This window comes from Dendrobates tinctorius, unplaced genomic scaffold, assembly GCF_039654945.1.
Source record: "Dendrobates tinctorius isolate UK_male_01 unplaced genomic scaffold, ASM3965494v1 ptg000083l, whole genome shotgun sequence".
In the NCBI taxonomy this organism is placed as follows: Eukaryota; Metazoa; Chordata; class Amphibia; order Anura; family Dendrobatidae; genus Dendrobates; species Dendrobates tinctorius.
Window position 1 is genome coordinate 19675615 of NW_027361751.1, and position 27807 is coordinate 19703421.

The 27807-nt window shown below is 45.5% G+C and overlaps 1 protein-coding gene across 4 annotated transcripts in view; it reads right to left on the reverse strand.

Annotated features, from left to right (window-relative positions):
- The window catches only part of PIK3R1 (phosphoinositide-3-kinase regulatory subunit 1), a 51762-nt gene extending 24907 nt beyond the window's left edge, over positions 1–26855 (reverse strand). For 2 of the 4 annotated variants that reach the window (XM_073584191.1, XM_073584190.1), the window contains exon 1: positions 26265–26855. In XM_073584191.1, coding sequence (XP_073440292.1) covers positions 26265–26598 — 334 coding nt within the window. In that variant the 5' untranslated portion in view covers positions 26599–26855. The remainder of the gene's footprint in view (positions 1–26264) is intronic. The other 2 variants (XM_073584189.1, XM_073584188.1) reach the window with 1 other exon arrangement.
- Positions 26856–27807: the final 952 nt, after the last annotated feature.

A 27807-nucleotide genomic window follows, 5' to 3' on the forward strand; every position in this document is an offset into this window, starting at 1 on the left:
CTCCAATCCCATGGCTTGTGTGTCTTGGTAACAGAGACAGGTCCGAACAGGGACGCTGGAGCAGACAGCATACCTTACATTGAAGGCCGTGCCAACATTGCAACAGTGCAAGATGAAACCGGCTCACAGCTGCACCTTTTGGAGAGGTCCTCCGCAGAGAGATATATTATAAAGCCAATACTGGCACGGCCGAGTGGAAACTTATAGCGTCTAGATTTGTTCCAGACATACATGCTAGAGTCCAAGCTTTTCTTCTGTCATGGGCTCGTGTGCAGCGACCCGTACATAAGGGGTAGATGGAACCCAGGACAGACATATTCCAATTTTTCGGAAACAGATAAATCCTACACTTCTTGAATTCTTGCACCTTACAAGAAATTTGATGATATCCTCCTAAGAAATGCTCAGGATGAACTAGATCTACATTTTCACCACTCGATTTGTAGAATCGTGCTAGAGAATATAAACCTATAAGGGTATGTGGTCACAGAGTTGGAAAAATCAAATATGGTTTAAAAAAAAAAAAAAAAAAAAAAAAAAACCACACACCTTTTCTTCAATAGGTGTACAAATGTCAGTTTTTGAAAAAATTTTTTACAGCCTTTTGACTTCCTGGTGTCAAGGCTGGAGAAGATTCCACAAAAATTCCACATCAAAGATCTGTGAAGAATTATTATGCATTTATATAGCGCCATTTTCTCCATGGCGTGTACAGGAGAGAGGATCCTCCCCCCCCACGAGGGCTCACAGTCTACAGGATTTACTTTTACCCTCTACCCCGGCACCAACTGACATTTTCGCCCCTTCTAAAAACTTGTTATATTAAAGAGCAAATGTGGATTTCCCAATATAACCATTAAAAAAAGGTTTGCAAATAAAAAAAAAAAAAAAAAAAAAAAAATAGTATTCAAAGCTGTTTTTGAAGCAGATGTGCAACAATATCCAAGAGGAAAAAAAAAAAATTTGAAAAACTGTGGGACCATGCCATAAACTCGACAGGTAGTGCCTTTTGTGGCTGCCAATATAGTATATTGTTCGAATAGAGACCGCGTCACCCGCATCAGACCCCAGTAAAGTTTCCAGTCTGGTTTCTCCATCTAGGATCAGACTTCCTGAAGAACACAAATTCCTTGCAGATGATGGCCTAATCTCAGCATTAACAGGCACCTGCACTTGTGGGCATGGATCTCCCATTATCGTTCTCTAAAGAAATGGAAAGGTCTGTACATTGACCCCCTTAGTCTTTATCAAAGGAGGCACAATTCTATATCAGGGCTCGGTAAGGGCCTTACCGTTAGCAACCAACTTTCTACTTGACGTAGAAGAAAAAAAGAATACCGATCAGACTGATGCCAACTCTCTACAATGAGACGTAGCACAGGTCATGAGCTCCCCCATTTCTGCACACCTCTCCCGGCACAGTCCGGTACCAAGCTCGCAGCATATTACAGCAGCTGACGAAGTCCGATAACCGCTGCTTTCCTAATTAGCGCTTGGGTTTTAAAGAGCAAACGCAGGTGAACGGTCTTTGAGGTGTTGTACATCATGCCCCCGACAGTCCAAGCCTCAGTAAACGTGTGAATTATGACCCGCCAGCCATGCTTTACCTGCTATAGAATATACTTCTTAGAAATAGGAGCTATAAATAAGATAACAGATGGCTTTTGTTGGCTCCAGTCAAAGCAGAGAGACTTTCTGGAAAGAAGCCCCAAGGAATTAAAGTAGGATTGAGTTCTGCTGCCCCCTACATGTCTGTTTTGGATTACGACGCCTGCGGCTGTGCCAACCAAATACTATTTAATAGAAAAGAGTGGGAGGAAAGGAAAGACGACTAATAAAATGCATGCACGCTCTTTTTCTCCATGTAGGCTCTTTGCTCACTGACTAACCACGGCTTCCTACACTTGAAGACCCTTTAATTAGTCCTTACACAAGTCATTTTGGTTTCTAGAATTCATTTTTCAGCATAAAACTAACATACGGCTCCGTAGAAGAAGTTTCCCACCGTGAAGTGCTGGTGAAGGACATCATGAGTGTAAGGAGTCTGCGATAATGTCTCTTATCTTGCCGCGCGGCTGACAAGTCAGTTGCCAGAGTATGGGAACTAGAATGACTGATGTAGATTTTGTATAACATTTGGTAGATTATACCGTCTGAGGATAAAGTCAGCTATATACTGGAAAAGCTGCAAGAAAATCAACTTCTGCCAAGAAGTCACAACAGCCACATAACATGTAGGTTAATTTTACACGTCTAGCGGAATTACCGTAGAAGTTACCGCGAGAATTCCGGAATTCCATTCCGCGGGAAAATCGCATTTTAAATTCCCGCGATTTTCCCGCGGAAAAACTAGCGATTTGCAAGCGTAATTAGCTTGCAGAATGCGAGCGTTTTCCAAGCAATCTGGAGCATCGCTTGGAGAACGGATTGACAGGTTGGTCACACTCGTCAAACACAGTGTCTGACAAGTGTTAACAACTTTTTACTACTGATGCTGCCTATGCAGCATCAGTAGTAAAAGATAGGATGTAAAAAATAAAAAAAATATTGTTATTCTCACCTTCCCGGGCCTCTCCACGCTCCCGGCATCTTCCGGTCCCAGTAATCCTTCGCGCGAATGACCGCGAGACGTCGCGCTCCCGCGAAGTCATCGTGAATGACTGCGAGACATCGCGGTAATTCTCGCAAAGGATTCCTGGGACCGGAAGATGCCAGGAGCATGGAGAGAGGCGGGAAGGCTGCGCGGGATGCCGGAAGGTGAGAACAACATTTTTCATTTTAATTCTATTTTATACAGGGATATGGTACCCAGAGCCCGGAGGACAGTCTCCTCTCATCCGGACCATGGGTACCATCCGCAAATGTTCTGCTTACTTTTCGCATGGTGTGCACAGCCACATGCGGAAAGTAAGCAGAACAATGCATTCCTATGTGGGCGGAATTGCCGCGATTCCACTAAATTAATGAGCATGCTGCGTTTTTTACCGCGAAAGCGATTCCGCCATGGATTTGGAATTTCAGCATCCGATCCTTACTGTTAAGCTTGTGGCTCTGCCTTTCTTCTTTCCCCCTCCAAAAAAAATGCTTGAAAGTTTGTTCAAGTCAAGCGCTCCTTTGTAGGAGGGTGATCGAGAAATGGCCGTATGCCGACCAAACAATAGCGAGAAGCCATAGGAATGTTGATGGCAGCAAATGGAGCCACTTATTTGAGAAAACCCTTGTTTTGGGACTGTGTGATGAAATGGTGACAGAAAGATCTCTGGTGTAAGGATTGGAGGTCTTTTGGTTCTTATGAATGAGTTACCTGGCCTGCGCTATGTACATGAAGAGGTAATATACTAATATACCGGTTCTATAGCCGCCACATACGTGCCGCCCTCGGATTACATTCGGGGGAAATGTTCTTGAATCTCTCTTTACCTGCTAGTGATCTGAAGAGCTGCCTTAGGCTATGTGCACACACTGCAGATTCACCTGCGTTTTTTACCGCAGGTAAAGTGACCACATGGAAAAAACCGCACCGTGAGAACAGCGTTTTTGAAACCCCATAGGGTTTCATTGTACTGTACTTTGTCAGCGGAACTGCTGCGTTTCCGCAGGGGCAAAACCGCTGCGGAAACGCAGCAGAATCCGCACCGTGCGCACACAGCCTAAAAGGTCTGTTCTCTGAAAAGCCACCGCTGCAGCCTAGCCCTGTAGTCATAAGCAGGGATAAGAGAAGGTGACCCAAGCGTCGCAGAAAAAAGCCCAATAAAAATAGCTGGCGCAATGACAAACACCGCCGGGTCAGCTCAGGCCCTCCACTCTATGTAATTTTGTTTTCTGCGTCGTGTTACCTAATCTCAAAGGATTTTCCATACTTATCTCGCTATACTGTAAATCATGTACTTTCTAAGGTGCTCTGCTTTTGGGGCATACTTTTATCTCAGATCAACATTAACTATACAAAAAGGAAATCACTGTGCGGATTACTGTGAAAACTGCACCTGTAAAAAAATGAAAAAAAAAAAAATGTCCAAAACCAAAACCTCAGCACGCGTAATGAAAAAAACTTGTGATCACTTCTCCTACAATGCCCCCGAAGGGCGAGAGAGGTATAACATTGAAAATATACAATGCCAATACAATGTGAAAGCACTGCATGAAGGGTGCAACAATAGGTTTTTGTACCCTGCCTCCACTTGGCCTACCCTCCCAAACAGCTGACCATCCGCTCATCTCAGAAAGGATAGGAAAATAATTTGCACAAAAATTGGCTGCCTGCTGATGTCACAGATGCCACCATTAAGCGTCCATCGGAGTAGCAGCAGGCATGGACAAGAGGAGGGCAACTACCGGCTGTCTGCATTATTTTTAACAAAGGTACGTGATGTCCAGCAGAATGTGGAAAGGGAAAACCTCCTTTAAAGAGAAGCTCTGTGTATGCTACATTGAACTCTGAGGATATATGTGCGGAATTTTCAGTTTTTTGAGGAGTTTTAGGGGATTTGTAGAGTTTCTGATCCAAAAACTCTTAAAATGAATTCATTGTGAACATACCCCAGGAGCTCAAACACCTACAGAGTGTTTTATGTGAAGATGCAGGTGAAGTCAATAAGCGACAGGTTGTCCTACACCCACCAACACAGTTTACGCTATTGCACACCCGCGCAGCAAAGAGCTCACCTGAATCCAACTTTCATGGAGGTCTGAGAGCCATCGTTGGTCATCAGCGCATCTCATGTTACCGTGACTGACAGGAGGGGAAACGCATGATCGTAAGACTCCCCTTTCAATCACTGGCCAGTGAAAATGGACCTTATCCAGCATCCTATAATACCCTTGGCGCTCGCAGTATAAAGGTCCCTTGGCCTAGCGCTGGTATGAGCAGAAACATCAATGCTACATTTCTGAGAATGAGATCAGAGGATGGCCTGAGGCAGAGCAAGATGCCTCATTTCAATGTCACAACCACAGAACAAACCGTCACGTTACATCTTTGTCTGTCCGTACGAGATAAGGAGGACAAGATAGCGTGTATCTGCCGTGTACAGCCGCCTGCTGTCACGGGGAACGACACGCGTGGTTTTCCAGTTCTGTCAGTGGGCAGGAGGAGGGGGATTCGTGAACCTGCACGCTCAAAAACAGTGGGGCGCTCCTAAATTTCACTCACAGCCATGCAAAGAATTGGATTCCAGCCTTACACCAGAAAGGAGGTGAAATCATCACGGCCATTAAGAGGCTGCCAACACCACTGCCGGCGACAGCCTTGTTTTCCACCATCACTGGATCTGGAAATAAACTCGGTACATATTTTACTACTGAAGCACTATCATCTCAAGCCCAGAACAACAAATTGAAACCATACTGGACCCACACATTTTTTTTTTTTTTAATTTTTTCTCTGAATTTTGCAGGACCCCCACACACCACCCTTGGTAAGAGGCAGAATGTTGCCCCCAGTCCTTGGTAGGGAGAAGAGGTGAATTCTCCCCAGCACAAGGACGATCCTTTCTGGCATCCTGTCATCTCGCCAACAGACAGACTTTGCTGTGTTTTTTTCCCTCTTAAGTAATAAGGGAAAAAAAAAAAAAAAAAGCTACTTGCCAACTAAAGCAGCAGTCTCCTCAGGCGATTAAATAATGAAAGGCACATGTACTCGCTTGCACGAATCTGACAGATGAGAACTTCTTCAACTCAGCTAAACTATTGCACAATCCTCGCTCCGGGGGGGGGGAGGAGATGGGGAACGCTCCCTCGCCATGCTAAGGCCTAAAAGTAGCACCGAAACGCAGAAGGGGAGCAGGGAGGAAAGAAGCGCACTCCTCCGTGCTGGAATACCAGACTGTCCTCTTGCCTCTGTGCTGACTGATTTGCTAAATCCGTTCCATGGAGGTTAATCCTATAGGCTTAGCGTTTTATGTCAGACAGTTGCTAAACTGGATAAGGGCCGTATCCGCCCTCTTGATATCAACATCTATAAGAACCGACTATCGGATTTCTAGTTCCAGAAAAAAAATTTAACCTGGTTTTACTGGTGGAGCCCCATCACATAACCCAACAACCGGCTCACACGGAACAAAGCAGCAATAATGGGAAATGAGTAAGACATAATGGGCCTCATTTATCTAAACTGTCTAACCCAAGGACTGGCATAGCTGCTACATAAGTTGTAACTGACGACGCGACCAGATCTTCTATTAGACGGTTTTGATAAATTAGACAGCCCGATGTGTTAAAGCTTGATATGGAGGAGTTGTTCTCATGCCCTATTAGACATCATGCAGATTATACCCATTAGCGGCTTCACATTCATCAAGGTCTCCCAACCCCTGGATAAACCTGCAGGCTTGGCTCCATCATGCAGAAATCCAACCTCCTTAAAAGGATAGGGACTGGTGATGAACGAACGTGGTCGCATAAGGTGTTATCTCAGCATGGTCAGGTGCCAACTCAAATAGTATGTTCGATCCCTGCAGCCATTAGGCAAGCCCTGCATGTGTTGCGACTGTCAAACAGCACTCGGTCAGCACCGGCGAACTATGTCCCGGAAGACAGCGAAATACTTCCAGGACATAGTTCACCGGCACATGCGCACTAATGTTTTTCGGTTTTGCCCGCAGTTTGGCAAAGCATACTGCGCTAGTCAAGATGGAGGCCAACTATGGAAATTCCCTGAAATATTGCAGACAACGGCCAAAGAAGGGTGAAGGAAAGGACCCAAAAACATCGCCCATCGGACCGGACCCAAATCGTTTACATAGACTGCCAAAATCAGGTGACAGATTCCAAACAAGGTTCCTTACACGAATCGACCGCCGATAAGTCATTTAACTGCTCTATTATTAGGCAGCCTGCACTTCCAATGTAATAAATCGCTCAGTGTGTACAGGCTGCAGTTTTCGGCAGCACAGGTCCTGTTTACACAGAAAGATGCGCTGCCGAGAGCCATGATTTCTTGTGTAGCATAAAAGATCATTTCACTCGAACGATCATTCTTCGTCGAGCGATCGGCAGCCCATTTACACTGAAAGATTAACGTGACATCAACATTACTAGGAATGCCGGCTCAGGATCATATTATAGTGTAAATGGACGCGCTACAAACACTTCCATCATAACGAGATCAATGACAAATTCTTTGATAACTCATTCTGCAGCCAGCAATAGACAAAGAAAACAAAAGGCTAAAGAAGGCAAACTAAAATTGGCTTTAAAAAAAATAAAATATATATTTTAGGCCAAAATACATGCAATGATCTCTGGTATCAGTACCGATCCTGGAAGCTCCACTTCCGACTTAGAAAACTTCAGTATGGCGGACTGTTCAAATCACATGCTGAAGGCAGTCCCCTATAATGCATGTGCCAGATGGGGGGCTGGTTTAGCTATAGAAGTGAGCCAGCCAGCCCCTATACATACAGCAAACAGGAGATGACCCAAAACAAAAAAACCCAAAACAAAAAAAATGAACAGGAAAGAGCTGCCAAGACCCGGTGCTCATATCTGGAGGAGAGGAGAGTTCATGTTAGCAGGCTGCAAATCATACTACTTTTTGGGCTGGACATCCACTTTAAAGGCGGCGTTCAAGATTAGAAAAACATGGCCGCTTTCTTCCTAATGCAGAGAATGCTGTCAAATCCACTCAGAGCGGTCATTTCACAATGGTTGCAGCACAATGAGTCGCTGACCAAAAGTGTGAAGGTCGAGTCTCTCACCGCCAACTATTAGTAACACATCCGAGAACATACAGAAAACCACGTCCTGTGACAATGCATCAAGCACAATGGTAAGATTGGGTCTGGAGAAACAGCAACAAGAGCCCCCGTTACTATCGAATTAATTAATAACTAATACTGGTAGGGGACAGGATATTTCCCAGTTCTCCTGAAGAAACATCTATACCTCGTAGGGCGTCTCTCCAGGATCTCGTACGTCATCGGGCACAGCGCTTGGATGTTCACAAAACGGTATAACATTTTCCATGGAGGATTAAATGGAAGGATGAAGATTGAATGTAGGAAATTATAGTGAGGGCTGTGATCTTTCTTGCTAATTTACGGAAGAGGGGAAATGGTTGTTTAAAGCAAAAAGATAAAAATCTGGTAGGAAAAATGAGTAGACAAAGGGGCCCAACGGATGGAGAGGGGATGGGGCATCCACCTCCGATAACAAATAGAAAAGTAAATTGAATGCATCAACGAGTGATGCTTTATTCAATAAATTCGACAGGTGCATGCAGATGTATATTCAACGTTTCGATCAAATGTGATCTTTGTCAAGATTTATCTATCCGTGGAGAGGTCTGAGAATGTGGATCCAGTTACACCTCGGATTCCACAGCGCGGCGAGATCCATATACGCACATACTCCGACCTCCGCACAAGACAGATAAATCTTGACAAAGATCACCTTTGATCGAAACATTGAGTATGCATCTGCATGCACCTGTCGGATTTATTGACTAAAGTATCACTTGCTGATACATTCAGCCGAAGTTAATAATTGGACGTTATAAGAATTAAGTCGTTTTTTTCAAAGCACAATTCGCCAATTGACAGTGTGCAAACTAAATGGAAAAACAGGTGTTAGCCATGGAATTAAGAAAAAGCATGGCCCGAAGTAACCTACGGCAACAGATCTATAGAGATGACGCTCTCCGGAACCATGCGTGAAGACTGAGATCTTGCAGAGTTGCTCACATCTGGACAGACCGTACCCAGCACATAGTCATCATGTAAAGCTTTACAGGATGCACCTAGCACTCTTATAATTTGGCACATTTGCCTCACCCCATGTGGGTGACCACAATGTAGAGCATGGTGATGACAACACATTACAGGTATCATAAAATCAAATAAACCCCCCAACAATCTGATACCAACGGTGCTTGTGTATTTTATCACAGATATTTCTTGCTACCTAGCGGCGTGCACCATCAGGATGTGCATACACATTTTGATCTTGCATCATAAAAAATATTTTAGACTTGTGAACTTAGGTCCAGGTATTTCAGACATCCCAAGCATGCCGTAACACCTTACCCCTCAGTAGCCAACGCTGCCACGTCTCCAGATCTGCTGGTAGCACTGGTCTGTATAAAAGTGACACCACCAGCACAATCACACCCAGGGATTTTCCCAACACTGATCATAAGTTCTGAAAATGGTGATAAAAAGAAGTTTGTGGGTTTGTTTTAAACATAAAAGGGACAAAATTGCCCATAAGTTTAACAGACCAAGGAGGACAGAGCAAAGCTTCACATATACAGTAACAGACCGAGTGTCTTCAACATTTGCCGCCCTGATCACTGTATGGTCAACTTTGTTCCCAAACTCCATCATGTTCCCGGGTCTTGCTCCACACCAGCTCGGTGTCAGACACTTGGATCGCTTGCGTTGTGCAATGAATGATCAAGATTCTAGGGACTGCAAAGCCAGGCAGCTGTAACGTGGGGACATACGTCTTCACTGATGGATTGTGGCCAGTGGATTACAACAGATCACAGCTCGGATCTGCTGGGATCATTAAATAAAACGTAGCCAAATCTTAAAGTACATAGTAGAGACCAAGTATAAATGTCTAGAGAACGGAGCACGATTTCCAAGTAAAATCCTGAATAGCGCAATGTCACCAAGATATCTGGCACAGAGGTTCACTGTGTGCACTGGCAACCATGACCTTACCACCGGGAGCTATAAATCAGCTCTCTCCATACAGAGGGGGATGAAGACTTTCTCTAGCCATCTGGTTTTGGAATGTGCCAGCAGTTAAAATGTACAAGTCATTACAAGGGGGAGGGAGGGGAAGGAAAGACATGGAGAGCAAATGCACAACACAAACACTAGTTTCCATACACTTCATTAGAAGACTTGCAGAAAGTGGCCTTGTATGCTTAATAATTGCAAAAGGACAATGACCCTCACTGTAGAAGAGACTGCACACCATTCATCATGACAGGCTTGTAGTTTTGGAACAGCTGGAGACCCAGAGGTTGCCACAGAAATTCCTACCTAATGGTCGGATCAGATTCCAGTCATTAAATCACTAAGAACTGGTATAAAATGATACATTAGGTACACAAAGCCTCATGCCTCAGATACTTCACCTTCAGATCAAATTTTATTTTTCCTCAATTGCAAAATAAAGAAACTTTCTAGTCAAAAAAAAAAAAAAAAGCTACCATTTTGCTTTTGTAGAGTCTCTCTAAATCATTCACCTAGCTGGGTGTCCTGCTGAGTCTGATGTTAATCCAGCGGCATAACAATATAGGCTGCTGTCTCTGCTCTCCTTTTCCTGTTAAGATTCATGCACACTCAGGGCTGTGGAGTCGACGGTAAGGGTACCGTTACACCTAGCGATGCACCAGCGATCCCGACTAGCGATATGACGCGGTCAGGATCGCTGGTGCATCGCTAGTGAGCTGCCACACAGGCAGATCTCACCAGCGACATCGCTGGGGACGGGGATCGCTACTTACCTGTCAGACGAGGCGATGCTGCGTCCTCCCGCCCGGCTCCACGCGTCGCTCGTCGTCACAGCAGGAAGCGCCGCAGGAAGTGACCGACGAGGAATGGTCCAGCAGCTTCTTGCGCGATCAGCGATAACCAGCGGGGGAGCCGGTCGGAGGTAAGTATCACATGCAGCGATATCGCAGTGTGTAACGGGGGCTTTAGTCAAACCAACTCCGACTGACTCCTCAATTCCCTGACCCCACAGCACTGGTCACTACTGAGCATGTACATAAAGTGCAGCACAGATTCATCTCATCTATGACCCCACAGCACTGGTCACTACTGAGCATGTACATAAAGCGCAGCACAGATTCATCTTAGCTACGACCCCACAGCACTGGTCACTACTGAGCATGTGCATAAAGTGCAGCACAGATTCATCTCATCTATGACCCCACAGCACTGGTCACTACTGAGCATTTACATAAAATGCAGCACAGATTCATCTCCTCTATGACCCCACAGCACTGGTCACTACTGAGCATGTACATAAAGTGCAGCACAGATTCATCTCATCTATGACCCCACAGCACTGGTCACTACTGAGCATATACATAAAGTGCAGCACAGATTCATCTTAGCTACGACCCCACAGCACTGGTCACTACTAAGCATGTGCATAAAGTGCAGCACAGATTCATCTCATCTATGACTCCACAGGACTGGTCACTACTGAGCATGGACATAAAGCGCAGCACAGATTCATCTTAGCTACGACCCCACAGCACTGGTCACTACTGAGCATGTACATAAAGCGCAGCACAGATTCATCTTAGCTACGACCCCACAGCACTGGTCACTACTAAGCATGTGCATAAAGTGCAGCACAGATTCATCTCATCTATGACTCCACAGGACTGGTCACTACTGAGCATGGACATAAAGCGCAGCACAGATTCATCTCCACTACGACCCCACAGCACTGGTCACTACTGAGCATGTCCATAAAGTGCAGCACAGGTCACTACTGAGTATGCACAAAGTGCAGGACTGCCTCACTATTGAGCATGTCCATAAAGTGCAGCACAGATGTATCTCAACTGAAAGCTGAAATCCTTTGATCAGGAACAGAACAGACATTTATAGGACATTTCATCACTTTCCCAAATTATGAAAACATTTACAGCACATCCTGCACTGTACTGTTGTACCCAATTTATTATATATTTTAGGAGTCAGAGCATTTTATAACGACTCAAAACAAATGGCCACAGTGACTGCAAAGCCCTGTGCACACCTGAACTTTTACATACACTTTTTCCAACACTGGATCGAAAACGTAGACAAGTCAGAGCAGGTCCAACTCATACACTTTAATGAATGGATATGTGATGTGAACGGACAGCACACTACATAGATAACAGTCAGTCAAGCAAAGGTCATTGGCAGCCAACTTGCCTGCCTCTCCGGTCTTCTTCACGAGACCTACTGTCACGGATTCCAAACATCTCCAAGACAAAATCGGACATGCCAGATCCTTATCTGCGCCACAACCATCAATCGGGGGAAGAGTCAAAGGTCCAACATGCACAGGACTGTCGGTTTTAACCAGTCTACATTAATGGATTACGCTAAAGTTAGATTAATGTTTATCGGGCTTAAATGATCGCATTAGCTAGGGAGAGTATTTTCAGCTCTGTAATTAGAGGAGATACAGCATCTAAGGCTGCAGGGAGGGCAGATAGCACAAGCTGAACTGTATCAAACTATAGAAAGGAAAGTACACACCAGCCTATACTACACAACTGTGCACAAGTGTGCAGAGAAACAAGAGAACCTATGGCCAACTCTTCCGGGAGTATTGGGGGATAAATGGTGATGAAAAGCATCACATTCTTTGCCAAGCCAGTGAAGGAAACAACACCCTGGACACGAACCTCACATCCAGCATGTATTACTGGGAGGGACACCACCATGTGAGAAGTGTCTGAAAATCTGGGTAGGATACAAATTGCAGATCGTGGTTTAAAAATAGAACGAAGGAATAAAAGTTGCAGATGGAAACTTTAACTCCAAGTAACCGCTGTATGGTCATAGTTAGCTGGAGACATTATTTTCCTTCTGAAGTCAAAGTGTGACACAGGACACAAAGGCCGGCAGAACGCTGTGGCGACAGCAGACAATAGGCTGTATTCTTTGACAAGAACAGACATGCCCAATTGGGCTAGTAAAACACAAGCGACTAGTCCACAAGTCAAGCGAGGAAATGCAAGACGGAAAGCACTACTTGCTCGAGACACAGCTAGAAATTCTGGAATGGTTTCTATAACAAGAGGGGGAAAAATGTCTTCATTATGGCAGGAGAGACAATGAATTGACAGCCCCCTCGGGAGAAGCGTCGCCAGACACTGCCAAGTGCTCAGGCTCACTGGAGAGACGACACTGCTGGGGAACAGGAACAGGTTTCAATGTAGCGTCATGTAAGAAATATACAATATACAGAGATGTAATGTGATGAAGGATAGGAAAAAAAGTCTGTAGGAGGTAAGAGGGGGTCTCCAATCGTCTCTGGGGACGGCAAGTGTCTATACAAGCCACGAAACACGGGACAGTGGTATCGGCTCAGAATTAAGCACAGGACCAGGGGGACTCCACGCAGGGTGTGATATAATGCTCCAAACCAGAAACCCCTTACTAATCTGAGGTCACCCAGGTGCGTGGCTCTTACTGCTGGGCAAAGTCTCGCAGATGTGGTGATAGGCCGAAGTCACACCTGTGTTTTGTGGTCCGCGCATGGACACACTGAGGGTCTCCTGACTCCAACGCGACAGCTTCATAAATGGCTGTGAGTCTGCCTGGGTCATGTCACGAGACCCACATCCGGTCCGGGAATCTTGGACCAACACTGATATAGGAGTCTGGGCTTGGTGTATATTCAAACATTGCATAAAAATGGACATGTAATTTCCCCAAAACCTACAAGAAACAAAATGAGCTTAAATCCTTAAGTAAAAAGCAAGAGGGGATTTAAATAAGGGCTCTTATTTGATCATAAATGGCATAAAAGCCAATGTGAACACGCGTTTATATGTTGCATGTGCACAAACTAAACTCCAGCTCAAAGTGTGGTTTTTTTTTTTTTATCTAATTTCCCCAGCAGAATCCCAAGGCTGACACTCTGATTTCTGAAATCAATTAAGTACTATTAAAATATTCCGATAACATTTAACAAAAAAAAAAAAAAAAAGAAAAAAAAATGCATATTTTCCAGTTGTATGTACTGGACGACGATTTTCCATCCATTCTCCTAGTCATGAATAGCGGCCATGTAAAACTGGCGACAGAAAAATGATTCTCACGATTGCAGCAGCTAAGACCTAGCACCGAAGCCGACCATAAATGCCCGTAATTACTGTACAGGTAACCTTGTAAAGCGCAGATTTCACTATATACCTGACGTGATGAAAGGAAATACTGAAAATTATAGATTGAAGATCAGAAGACAGAAGGCAGCGTCACGATGAGGCATCAGTACAAAGAATAAATGCCTGTAATTGAGTCTTCCCTTCTGTCATCTCAGGGATCGCGAACATGAGCAACCTCGTACCTGTACTTACAGGTAGGAAAAGCGCTCGGCTCTTCTATATGTGGGGACATTGTATTTTCGCCATGTAAATTTCAGGGAAAAAAAAAAAAGGAAATAAAATAATAAAGTTCCATCTATTTCTAGTTATATATACAGCCCAGACAGGGTTGCTACCCAATGTTATTGCTTCACCGAGAAAATGAAAAAAAATCTAAGGGCTTGTTCACATGCGAAAAAAAAAATCCATAGTTTTATGCAACTCTGAAATCTCAGCACTTGCTGCTTATTTTCTTCCTTGCAGGTTTGAAGCAGTTTCATATCTGCGGCACATCAATTCTTTCAGCGATTTTTTTGCAGCATTTTTTACCTATTCAAATGAATGAGGGGGAAAAAGCATCAAGAAACGTACGCAAAAACATGCCTGTTTAACACATCGCTTTCCTTCCAGCATTCCAGATAGAGTTTTGCAGAACTTCCGCCGCTCTGTATTGCAAAGAGAAATAACCAGGGCTGTGGAGTCAGAGCCATGGAAATTGAGGAGTTGGAGTCGGAGGTTTGGCTTACCGACTCCACAGCCCTGGTAATAACGTCTGCAGATTTCACATCCGGCACGCCGGGCAGTTTTTGCTGCGGATCTTAAAATTTCAAACAGCACTGCTATTCTAACACGCAGCAGATTTTCCATCCAGAAAACCCAGATATAACCGTGAACATGCATTTCCCAGGAAAAGAGAACCAGTCAGACTAAAAAGGCACCATACATACGAAATAAAGATGGACCCTAACCGAGGGGGGGGGGGGAGAGATGAAGACCCTAAAGCGTTCTCGCATAGCAAGATCGCTAGCGATATCGCTAAAGTGTCACCGATTTTGTGACGCAACAGCGATATCGCTACATGTGACACGTACCTGCGACCGGCCCCCCCCGCTGGATATCGCTGATCGCGCTCCAACGTCCTGGGCCATTTTCTTCTCGTTGGCGTCCCGCTGGCGCCGACTAGCGACGCATGGATGCAGGTGGATGTAGTCATCATCGCTGCAGTGTGACAAGTAAGAGCGACCGCCGACGGATCTCTTATCGCTGCTGCGTCGCTGTGAGATCTGCCCATTTGGCAGCTTACTAGCGACCATTTAGCGATGCACCAGCGATCCTGACCGGGTAGTATCGTTATTGGGATCGCTGGTGCATCACTAAATGTAACGGGTCCCTTACCGAGGGGGGGGGGGGGGGGGGGGGGGGGATACCTTAATCAAACATTACTATTGTCCTGCAGACAAACAAGCCGCTGCCAAACGAGTGTCATTGACTTACTCCACTCTCCCCATAGCAAAAATACAAACGCTTGCTTGAGCATTCATGTGTATGGGGGGAGTCGGGAGATTGAGCCATACAAGTGTCTGGCTGACTGACCCTTCTTATCCAACATGTGTGGTCAGATACATTTTGTAAATGTGCAAATATAAAGTATTAATGCAGACACTTTGAGACATCTGCGCTCCCGATGTAACGCTATACATTACTTTAGAGGCTCTTTCAAGATTAATGCTGATCAGATTCAGGTCTGCACATAACCTCATCACACCGGCACGGAGGTAGAGACGACATGTCGCATCAATTATAGATCTGCATCAGCACTTTTTGCAGGACAGGTCGCATTTCTCTTGAAGCCTCTCCCACCATAAAGCCTATAATTTACACGTGCCATAAAGATGTAAGGCTGCTCCCAAGAAGAAATGACTCAGATTTTTTTTTCTTAAACAAGTCCTATAGATTGACTATGGATTCCAGCCAAAACCAGATCAGCATATGTGATTGATTCCCCAGCCACCTGTACTACTGACATCTGTTCTGGATTTACATGGAGGTCAGTAGAAAAGTCAGTGCGCTAGAAACTGGAGAATGGGGATTGTGGCTGGAACATTCCTGCTGCAGAACCAGCTCACTACAAATGCATTCTCCAGCCAAACAGCGGCAATAATTCTTCTATTGGTTACGGTTTAACCAGAAAAGAAAAAATCTTCCTTACTGCCACGTGGATTACATTTTGGAAAACTTTGCAATGCAGAGATTTCCAGCAACCATCCCAAGTCTCCTATAGGAGCACACAGGTCAACGCGGCGTTTAGGGAGGACTATAACAATAGCCACTTTATTTTTGAAGTAGCACTTTGCAGCCAGAATAACCGGCTGCGCTGTGAAATGCGTAGAAGGTCAACACTTTCCACACATAGTAACTAAGTTGCAATTTTTCAGGGGATGACACCAGGCTCTTGTTAGGCACGCCGTAGGCATCTCAGGTCACTGTCTGCGGTATAATAATACACCGATCAAGGGCCCAGAATGGGATCAATTACACACAGGCACTAAATTCTGCGCCAAACGGGTCTGGTTTCTTTGGCGTGAAGACACGGGGCGATATTTTAGTATTTATAGTGACTATAATAAAATGCCTTTCATCTCCTGATTGAGGTATTTGGACTCCATTCAATCTGGCATCATGGGGGCGGTTATAGAAGATCCCGCCGGCGAATAATGGGTCCATCAGGTTGTACGTGGAGCAGCGCAGAAAGAGCTTATTCTACTGGTCGAAAGCAAGAAAACCACCAAGGGGTCCAAGGACTGTGTCAGATATTGGAGCTCAGGTTTAGTCAAATCAAAAAGTCAAACAACCCAACTATCTTGATCCTTAACGGGGTATTCCCATCTACAAAATTCCATCCCAATATGTAGTTGGTATAGTAATAATATTAGCAAATTCCTTCAAATACAAATGTAGTATAGTTTTTCTGATTCACTGTGTCTCTTTCCTCATGTGCAGGCATTGCAGGATCTGGTGTATCCTTGGTTACGACCACTGATATAGTGACAGTTAGCTTGTTGCTAGCAGTCGTAACCATGGATATATTTAAGGTCCTGCAATGCCTGTACATGAAGAAGACGACAGTGAATCAGAAAAACTACACAACATTACTAACTGGACTCTGGAGGTATTTGCTAATAAGATACCTACTACACACTGGGTGAGGAGTGATGCTACTAATGCAAGCTTCCTGTCATTAGTATTAGGCTATGTTCACACGTTGCTTTATTGCTGCAGGTTTTGCTGGCTTGTGTGTGGATCCCAAAGTTCAGCTTTGCTTCCACCATACAGGCATGAACAATGAAAGGTCATAGGGCACCAATGCAAGACATAGGAGAAACTAGAAAACATTTTTGGAAAAAAAGGGTAAATTGATCAGAATAGTCCCAAAAAATCCTTTTCCACTAAATAATTTGAACAAAAAAAATTCAAAGTTCATGAAAAAAATACACAATTGCAAATGTAGCAACAGCGGGAGGAGTTGAGTTGGTTGGGAATAGTTTACCTAAGACACTGGCAGTGCATTTTGTAGGGCGGACATGGTTTACTTACACACAGTAGTCAGGGTCATTGAGTTGGTCGGGTACTGTTCAACGTCACACATTGGTCAGACAAGGTTTAGTTTAACACACTTGGTCAGCCAATGAATTGTCACTAATTGTACTAATACTAATTGCCATTCTCAGGTGAAGAGAGCAAGACATTTTGGTTTAAACTTGAGAAAAAAAATCACAAAAATAAATGAGTTTTAAATCCTGCTGTACCAGTGTTAGTTTTTCTAAAGTAAAAACACAGCAAAAACTTATGGCTACTGGTTTTTGATGCATTTTTTGCACTTACTCATTGCTATCTATGGGTGAAAAAAAAACGCTGCAAAAATGATGAAAGTGACATGCTGCAGTTTTCAAAAAAGCTGCAATTTTCCAATACAGTCAGGAAAATAACCAGTGTGTCTATGGGATTTCTGAAATCTCACAGCTTTGAAAGGTACTGTAAAAAGCAGGTTTTAATTTGCATAAAATACGTACCAAAAATGTAACGTGTGAACATAGTCTTATGCTTACCAGCAGCAGTCGCCTGCTCTTCCCAGCGCTGCCATCTTGTGACTGCAACGTTTGACTGACCGTAAGTCAGAGGCAACGATCACAATTTCTCAATGCAAGTCTATGAGAACCTCGTTCTGGCTCTCGCAGACTTAGGGCGCACACTCTCATGCAAGAAACTCGGACGAGTCTCGCATCTTAATACACGGCACTCGGATCGGTGCGTTCAGCTGCATGTATTTCTATGCAGCTGAACACTCCCGTCCCGAGTGCGGGTGGCAATGCAGGTTATTGACGTGCGAGACTTGTCCGAGTTTTTCGCATGTGAGTATGAGGTCCTTACGCTGAGTTGTGACTTCTGGCTTACTCCGCAAACACTGGAGGGATCCACCAGGTAACAACCTGCAGAAGACGACCAGAGCGGCGCCGATAAGACGACGGCAGCCGGCAGGGTGGTGGAGTCGGAGTGTCAGTGTCCATTTTGGTTGAGTCGGTACAAAATAGAACGACTCCTAAAATATATAATAAACTGAGTACAGTAGTTCAATGCAGGATGCGCTGTTAATGTTTTCACAAGAATTTGGGAAAGTGATGAAATGTATATAAATGTCTGTTCTGTTCCCGATCCAAGGATCTTGGCCGAGATGAATCTGTGCTGCACTTTATGCACACACTCAGTAGTGACCAGTGCTGTGGAGTTGGGAGTTTGGTTTACTGACTCCACAGCCGTGGCAACTTATACCTTGTGCAAGAGACTTCGATTAGTGGCACCACTCAAACAGTAAACTAAAAAAAGAGGGAAAAAAAAAAAAAAAAAAAAAAACCACTGGAAAATTGACATTTCTACCATGAAAAAATATATATTTTTACATATTTGTGGTTACCGTTAGTGACACATTTTCAGACCCCAAATAGGTTTTTTGCAGCCTGATGCAAGATTCAGATTTTTCTCTTGGAGTGTCTCTCCCAGTAATATAGGCTGGATGTGTGTCAGGGCTGTGGAGTCGGTAAGCCAAACCTGCGACTCCGACTCCTCAATTTCCCTTACCACGACTCCACGACTCCCACACATATTGCTTATATTTAAGTGAAAAATTTATTGTAGTACAATGTGAACCTCAGACATTTAATCATTTTTATGATCCAATAATCAAGATATTTAGATAGAACAGAATATATATTGGTGTACTACCCGGTTTTCATTCTTTTTGGTACAGATATGATATGGATAGACAGATATGGATAAATGGATAGATAGAGCAGATTTCTAATCTGCTTTTGCTATTGAAAACATTATCTATGAGCTCAAAAACCTTTCAGGTGATGCAGTTTTTTAAAAAGATGATCAGCTTTTGCAGCTGAAAAACGTATCCTCAAAAAACACAGCAAAAACGCTGTGTGTGAATGTAGCCTTAGATCAGGAATATAACAGCCATTTATAGGACATTTCATAACTTTCCCAAACTCCTATAAAAAAATATTCAGCACATCCTGCATTGAATTACTGTACCCAATTTATTATATATTTTAGGAGTCGGAGTCGGTCCATTTTATACCGACTCCACCAAAATGAGCACCGACTCCGACTCCACAGCCCTGATGTGTGTGTATCCAGGGGGCTGCCGTCGTTACTGGTTTTCATGCATGATCATAGCCCTAATAGTCTACTTATTTTAGCTGTATGTGCTTTCCTCTTTTTTAATAGCCAGTTTTGTCTGCCCTCGTCGAGACATGTACTTCACACTGCAGATCTGAGTACAGTCCCCTTCCTGCTGCTGTCGCAGACACTGAAAGAAGGGAGGAGGACAGAAGGAGCACAAAGAACATGGTGGTAACATTACTAACTTTGCCCAGCTGAAAAGGACTTTCCATAAGGAGTGACTTTACCCATTTTTCCTGAGTCGAATAAATTCTGCAACTGAACCAGAAAAATTCAGTCTTTCTGAAAAAGAAAAGTGGTGATATTGTAGCAGTCTTGCATCATCAGTCTCTGGATTAGCCATTTCCGGATCTAGCAGGACTGCCCTGGCTCAGACAGGCTCCTTCTGGTATCAGGTGTCGGCACAGCCTGAAGCTTAACCCTACAACCGTGGAAGCGAGAGCAGCACGACGCCGAGCGCTCAGGTCTCTGCACGGCCCGACAGTATGAAGGGAGCACAATGGGAGTCAGCAAAACTGGTGCAAAGAAAAGGAGCACTGGCCGTGACAACCGATGAGGATATGCCCTTTATTTTACAGGGGCAATGGAAGCTGAACGATCGCTATATGCTGCCATCCCAATTGCGCCTTGCACTAGTTTTTCCAGTTTCCTCCTAAATCTCTAATATGTGGATAGAACACCGGAAAAGCACAAAGCTGTAACATTAGCGCGGGTGACAGGGCGGCTATTTTCCTTGCCTATACAATTACCCCTTGTAGTGAGCAGCTAGAGATGACTTCTCCCACCTACATGAAGGCATTATGGCCATTCTACCATCAGTCACAATCATCACTATTGTCACTGCAAACATCTGCAGGACCCTGGTGCATCAGCCACAGTGCACGGTGAACCTTTCACAACCTGCATCATCTGATTGCCATGACATCATGCGGGCGTTGTGTCCTACAAGGCAGAAGAGGCGCTGGGGATGTTGCAGCTGCTTGTCCTAGAGCCATGGACTACAAAACATGGCCGCAGGACCAGCGTCCGGCGAGATTTCAAACTTAATGATGCTAGTGAATTTAGAAAAACCATGTCAGATATGGCCGTATAATCATATATGAAAGTTTAAATCAATCATCGCCGGCCTTGACTGATCGACAGTTTCTCAGTGTCCGTCCTCGCTGCTGACATCTCACACTGCTCAGTACAAGCTGCGGTGGGCAGAGCTGCCTGCATAGACACTTCAATCTGTAGCTGAACTTACAAAAGGCTCATGTAAATATTCGAATTACACAGCTATAGATGGATTTTTACAGTAAGAACAAGAGCCTCATCGGGTCTAGGATCCATGTAAAAACTAATGCAGTTTTGACATCTGGTGACAGAACATGTCCATGCGAACGTGGCCTAACCCCTTTATCGACAGATGCACCCATACAACACCAGATTTAGCTGTTGTAATCCAACTCAACCTGCCTTCGCTAAACATCAGCAGTCTCTAACCTGTCACTGTCCAGTTGTAGAGAAACTACTACTCCTAACATGCCCCGACAGCCAGAAAATGGCTTGATGAAAACCCAAAACAGGGCCAGGACTCAATCTGCTTCTCCTCACATCTTATGTCATCAGTTTCTCATTTTGATGATGAAATGCAACATGCTCTTCAATTTAAAAAAAATAAAATAAATAAATTATATTAAAATTTGGGGGAAAAAAACTGCGACATTTCAATAAACGAGCCAAAATCTACAAAAGTGACTTAAAGGAGCAGAGAGAAACGGGATGGCCGGTGTGTCACCTGGCAGCTGGGGACGTGTATTCAATGGATGCACAGCCAAGGAGGACATGATGCAACCGATGCTTCTCCAGCTTTTGTTGACTTAAAGGCTCCCATGATTTTCCAAGAAGCAATTCATTACCCTAACCAAACATCTCTGGAGAAAAAGACATTACCTGTGTGCCAAGTATGATATCATAGTCTGCGCGGAGATTACTGGAGATTAGGTGTCAGAAAGCAACCCTCATCTAGCAGTGTGGAGTACAGGTGAGGGGCGCAGGTTATAACCCGTTGGGGAAATGAAAGTTTGGAACAATTATTACCAGTTGAGAAAATATTCACTGCATGACACAAGTACAACCAAACTCAAGTACTTCTTGATTAATGTACGTAGAAAGCATATGGATCACAAAGGGAGCAAGCAATTAAACTGCTGTCCTTTTACCTCTTATCCTCATTAACGCCTGTTAAGGGCTCATCTGAGATTTGGCGGAGTAAGTAATCAGCCTTTAGGTGGGGAGGGGGATACCACATTGCTTCATTACTGGCAATTACACAACGGCACTGTTACAAAATAAGTAATCTGGGCCACAAGGTATCAAAATAGGCGCCATCACCCGGTAGCAAAGAGCTTATAGTCCATCCACTTTGGGATCCCATCGGGCACTGGAAAAGAGGTCGTCATATGCTGTAGACTACGATCATCCAGGTGGAGGTTGTTCTTAGGGCAGAACAGTGTCTGCCTGATCACTGTGCAGCGCCAGTCAGGCGACGGTCAGCGTCGGGGGCCAGCCACGCAATACTACAGATTCATACAAAGCTCCAACTTATGCATGTCCCTAAAACTCCTTCCTACAATTGAATGAGCCACAGAAATCCATTATGGGCCCATGTATTTTCACGCAAAGTGTCATGGCATGGGCTGCTTAACTCCATAGGTCAGGAGGTATCTTTCCTAGATGCCCGGTTCCTGAAAATTCAAAATCTTCACTTTAGCCGCCAAGGAAAGCACCTTCACGTGCACTGCAAGCAAAGATCATAAGCTACAGAGCAGCAGCCTGCGACTTTACAGCCTGAACAAGGACCGTATAGTAGACGGATTGGCTAATGAAGACAAGCCCTTTTTCTATGGCCACATGAAGAGGCGCTGAAGGACCCAGCCCGTACATGTATTACTCAGTTGGCCATTAAACCGATTGGTCGGCCCCTGCTTCCAAAGGAGAGAAAAAGATAGTGAAGCTTGGAAACTAATTGGTCACTGAGCCGAATTCAAACTAAAAGTGGCTGTCATGATGAGACAATCCCCTTTAAAAAAACTTGTGTCATAACAAAAAGGTGTGTATGGGAGAGTACAGACCCACAACCAAATGGTAAAATGAAGACGCAAAGGCTCTGAGCCAAATGCTGCTCTCCTCCAACACTATCGGCAATGACGGGGTCTCAGCACCAGGACTACCACTGATCAAAGCTCCTGACTTTTTGTTTAAAGGGAATCTGTCACCCCATTTTTCGACTATGAGCTGCCGGCACTGACAACAGGGACTTATCTACAGCATTCTGTAATGCTGTAGATAAGCCCCCGATGTAACCTGAAAGAGAAGAAAAGGGAGTTATATTATACTCACCCAGCGGCGGTCGGGTGCACTGCAGGGCAGAGCGCCTGCGCCGCAGCCAGGACAGGAAGGAAAGAAGAGGACGTCACCGTTAGAAGATGGGAGGCGCTGGACCGCGACACCCATCGGACCAGACCGCCCCCCCGGGTGAGTATAATCTAACTCATTTTCCTTCTCTTTCAGGATACATCGAGGGCTTATCTGCAGCATTACAGAATGCTGTAGATAAGCCCCTGAAGTCAGCGCCGGCAGCTCAGTCGAAAAATGGGGTGACAGATTCCCTTTAAAGGACAAGTAATAAAAATGGGACTGACTTTTCTACTGGTAAAAAGAAGATGGCATTATTAGAAAAAAAAAAAAAAACAAAAGACAAGAAACACGTACATAAGTACATAACGCCTTAGAGGATCTGTCCTGTAGCATGTTAGTAACACTTGTATTCTCCATGATGCAACAGTCCAGGATCAGCTTTATTAAAGACCTCGCATTGTACGGCTCCCGATTATTGCTCCTAGAAATGTATTAATACAGGGAGTTACAGGTTGAGTTTGTATTCACAGCCTGATAATGTCCAGTCAGTGCTGTCCATGCAAGGCCATGGTTCCCAAAAATACTGCCAAGACATTACAGGGATTGTCCAGGTCTTTAATACTGATGGCCTACCAATAGGATACAACAATGCCTGATGGGTGGGAGTGCAACTCCCGATGCCCCCGCTGATCAGCTGTTCCCAGGATAGGCTGGAACTGCTCAGCCGTGGAGTTGCACAGCACAGCTCCGTCGACTCTATTGTGGCCGCTTGCATGGACCCTGTATAGCCCCAAACCCTAGTCTACGTCATGTGCTGCTTTGTAGTTACCAAATTGCCCTCTAGAAGAACGTCCCCAGAACACGTCGGCATGTCCCTGGATTCTTAAGGGAACCCCATATAGAGCCGTTCACATTAACAGTCACTGTGGACAGGGTGCAGCAGACCACGCTTCTGTGCAGGTCTGAAAAAGATAAATATTGCCAGGATGGAGGTCCGAGAGTCTACAGCGACTAAGTTGGGGCTAAAGTTGGAACCCTATATTACGGGATTCCAAAAGAAACAGTCAGTGCTTGGCAGAACTCAGCCTTACTACTGCAAAAAGTCATCAACATTGTGCAAAATGCCTCCTCTCTCAAGATGCACAAAGGTCACCAAAACTTCGGATTCTACAACAATGTAGTTGTCTGCAGATATATTGAAAATGCATACAAAAATGGGAGAAAAAAAACAAAACAAAAGGAAAGTGAACTTTGCATTCTCCCTGAACCTGATCCTGTGCGGCTCTACAGACTCTCCCATGTTATTCCAGGCCAGTAGATGGCACTTGCATCTCACAAAGCAACTTCACCGGATTCATCTTCTGGTCACATTGCAAATGCGTTATAAGCATGGTTAAAAAAAGAAAAAGAAAAAAAAAAAAAAAAGAATAGTGCACAAAATCTATGAAAACTAAAAAATATACGCCAATTTTGTTTCATCCCAATATGTTCTGTACCAACCGAGGCGAGAATCCTGATCACGGCAGGCATCGAAATAAATATTAAATGGCAGAGCAATAAATAAAAATAAAGTAAAACTACGGATTGTTCTAATACTTTGTAAAAAGCTCCAGGACTGAGGAACTAAAGTTAGAAAGGAATTTACAAACATTTAGAACTCGGGCAAACAAACATGGCAGATCCTCCAATGTCTGCGATGTAAACAGTGCGCTCTGTGCTCAGCACCACACATTGCGCAAGCCTCTGCCCCTCATGGGCCCCCTGACATCCAGACTTCCTCCAGCTAAATCCAGCTCTCCTCTATGCAAATCTACTGGACAGCACACATGTCCCAGGGCTGACAATGGCGCACAGCGAGGCCAGGTGCGGAGGGGCCGCACAGCCACAGGGCTCTCATTCAATAAACGCTGGGGACAGAAACACTTCTGCTCTATTGTCCTGGACACAAAGCCTGCAGATCTACAGCAGCACAGGAAAGAAAGGGGAAGAAAAAAAAATAAAAATCAATAGTCGAGGACAGGAACTGGGACGTCTTTGTGCACTGGCAGCACATTCCACATTCACAGTTGACTTTGACTCAAGAATGTCCAGGACAATAAATGCAGGAACATGATGGCTCCCGGGGAAATGCTGCACTCAATACTAATGGGCCGAGATAAAGGGAGAGCAAAGAACGAGCACATTACAGGAGGGGGACAATGGGTCGGGCACAGGGCTCGGGCCTGCGGGGGTCATGTGTCCGCTCTATCAGTGGCAGTTCTGTAAGAAGAGATGGTGCCACCGGGCCGAGCAATCGTCACAGGCGCTACCCTCCGTGTTTGTAGGGATAGAAGCTGTCTTGTCCCAAAGGAGCCACAGAGCACATCAGCCAACCCTGGACCAGTTACACCCCATAGATCTGTTACTTTTCCGCACCAGTGTTACTCTGCTCAGGTCCCATCCCAGCAGATCAATCAGACACTCAGCCAATGCCTGCAAAATGCTCAAGAAAAGTTTTAGAAAGATTCTAACAATCTGACTTTGGGGGGGGGGGGAGAAGCACATACCTGAGAGGGGCTGACATGGGGGGATGCTCATACCCGTGTGGTGGGCTGTCTGACATCGGGGGGGATGCTCACACCCAGGAGGGGCTGATATTTGGGGGGGGGGGGGGTGTTCATACCCGTGAAGGGGTTATCTGACATCAGGGGGGATGCTCATACCCGCGAGGGAATGCCATTGGGGGGGGGGGGGGGGGGAACTTTTTACAAAAAATAGCAACAGAAATCTTGAAAACCACCCAGATGTGGAGAGAAAGCTCTGGTGCCATTTCAGCTTAGAGGGGGGGGGGATATTTGGTGCTTAACCCCATACTCCATCTGAGAATCCTTAATGTCTCTGCATCTTGTGGTGATAATCAGCTATGCACCAGAGAAAGACAAAAGTTACCAACTCTCCTGTTACCAGGAGCTCACTGACAGATTCTTCCTGAGCTCATTCTGCAGCCAGCAATGGACAACAGAAGGCAAACAGTGGAACACAGTCCATGAAACCCAATTTCAAACATAAATTTTAGCTCCAAATCTACGTATTTAAAAGCAAAAACTTATGTCATTACTACAAAACACGGTCTAGCAATATGAGGGTCACTTTTGGATTTTTCCAGTGCATTTTTTGGCATCCTATAAAGAAGGCTCATTACTGGATTTGGGATATAAAGAAAACACAGAATAATAAGTGAGAGGAGCTGGCATATAAAGCATGGTGGCGGCCGAGCAGACTCCAGAGAGCACACACTCACCCTGCGCTTCTGCCCCCGGCTCTCCTCGGGCGGCCCCGGGGGCCACGGGCAGGGGTCTCGGTGGTCTGGGTTTGGGGGTTGGAGGGCTGATCTTCTTCCGCCCGATGTACTCCACGTAGGTGCCCGGGAAGTCGCCCCTCTCCCCCGTGCTCTCGTTGAAGCCGTTCAGCCAGCCGATGTGCTCCGGTCTGGCCTCGTTGCCGTCCCCGCAGCCCAGCGCCAGCAGGGAGCCCCGGTTGACGGTGAGGACGTCCCCCACCCGCAGCTCCATGTCCTCTTCCCTCTCCTTTTTGTACGGGAACAGGGCCCGGTACTGATATCCCTCCGCGCTCATGCTGCTGCCGCCGCCGCCGCGGATTTCTACAAGCCAAAAGCAGAAACTGTCGGTGCAATGAGGAGCCGTCTCGGCGCTCACACGGCCACGGTGCCCGGGGACTGCCTGGAGTCGGAGGCGCCGGAGCTTGCTCTCATTTCTCTGTCTCTTCCTCCCTCGTCCTTCTCCTCCGTCTTCCTTCCTTCCTCAGAGCCGCACACACAGGAGCCACTCACACAACTGGGCGAGGAGACGCAGCCAGCCAGCCGGGTGGGCGGGACTTACAGATGCTGCAAGATCACTCAATGCGCATGCGCATCTGTCTGCTTTACGCATCTGTCATTCAGTAGTTGTACTGCTTAACTCCTGATTGGTGGAGACTGATGTGACGTCACGGAGGGGGAGGGACCGCAGGAGCCATTTTTTAAATGGGCAGCAGGCTTGTTGCCATGTGCGTGTGAATTTCCAGGGGCAGATTCCAACGCTCTGCTGCATGTACGGAGCGCTGTCACCGCGGTGCAGAAGTTTTGCCCTTCTCTGCCTGCGTGTTACTGCTAGTGACAAGGTGCACTGGGCGCTAACGCGGATATTAGAAGAGCAGAATGCAGGGGGAGCGATCAGATCATGGGCGTAGAAATTGGCATTTTTAGTTGAAGTTATCCAATTTTTTTCAATTCAGAAAATGTAAAATAATTTGTAAAAGCTTTGCTGTGAGTGATAAGATCGTCTGCAGTGTATGAAGCCGCCCTGCAGAACACCGTCCGGGGGTCAGACTGAGCGCCTGTCATCTGAGGGGTCCATAGAGCGTAAGATTGGGGTATAATGATACTATCATTTTGTGAGAAGCACCTGTAAGAGTTTTTAAAGGGAATCTGTCACCTCATTTTTCGCATATAGCTGCGGCCACCGCCATTAGGGGCTTATCTACAGCATTCTGTAATGCTGAAGATAAGCCCCCGATGTAACCTGAAAGAGAAGAAAAACACGTTAAGATTAAACTCACCGGAGGGGGCGGTCCGGTCCAATGGGTGTCGCGGGTCCGGGTCCTCCCATCTTCATACGATGATGTCCTCCTCCTTGCTTCTCCCGCGGCTGCTGATTTGCCCTGTTGAGGGCAGAATAAAGTACTGCAGTGTGCAAGCCTGTGACCTCTCTGACCTTTCCCGGCGCCTGCGCACTGCAGTACTTTACTCTGCACTCAACAGGGCAGAGAATTACGCCTGCGCAGGA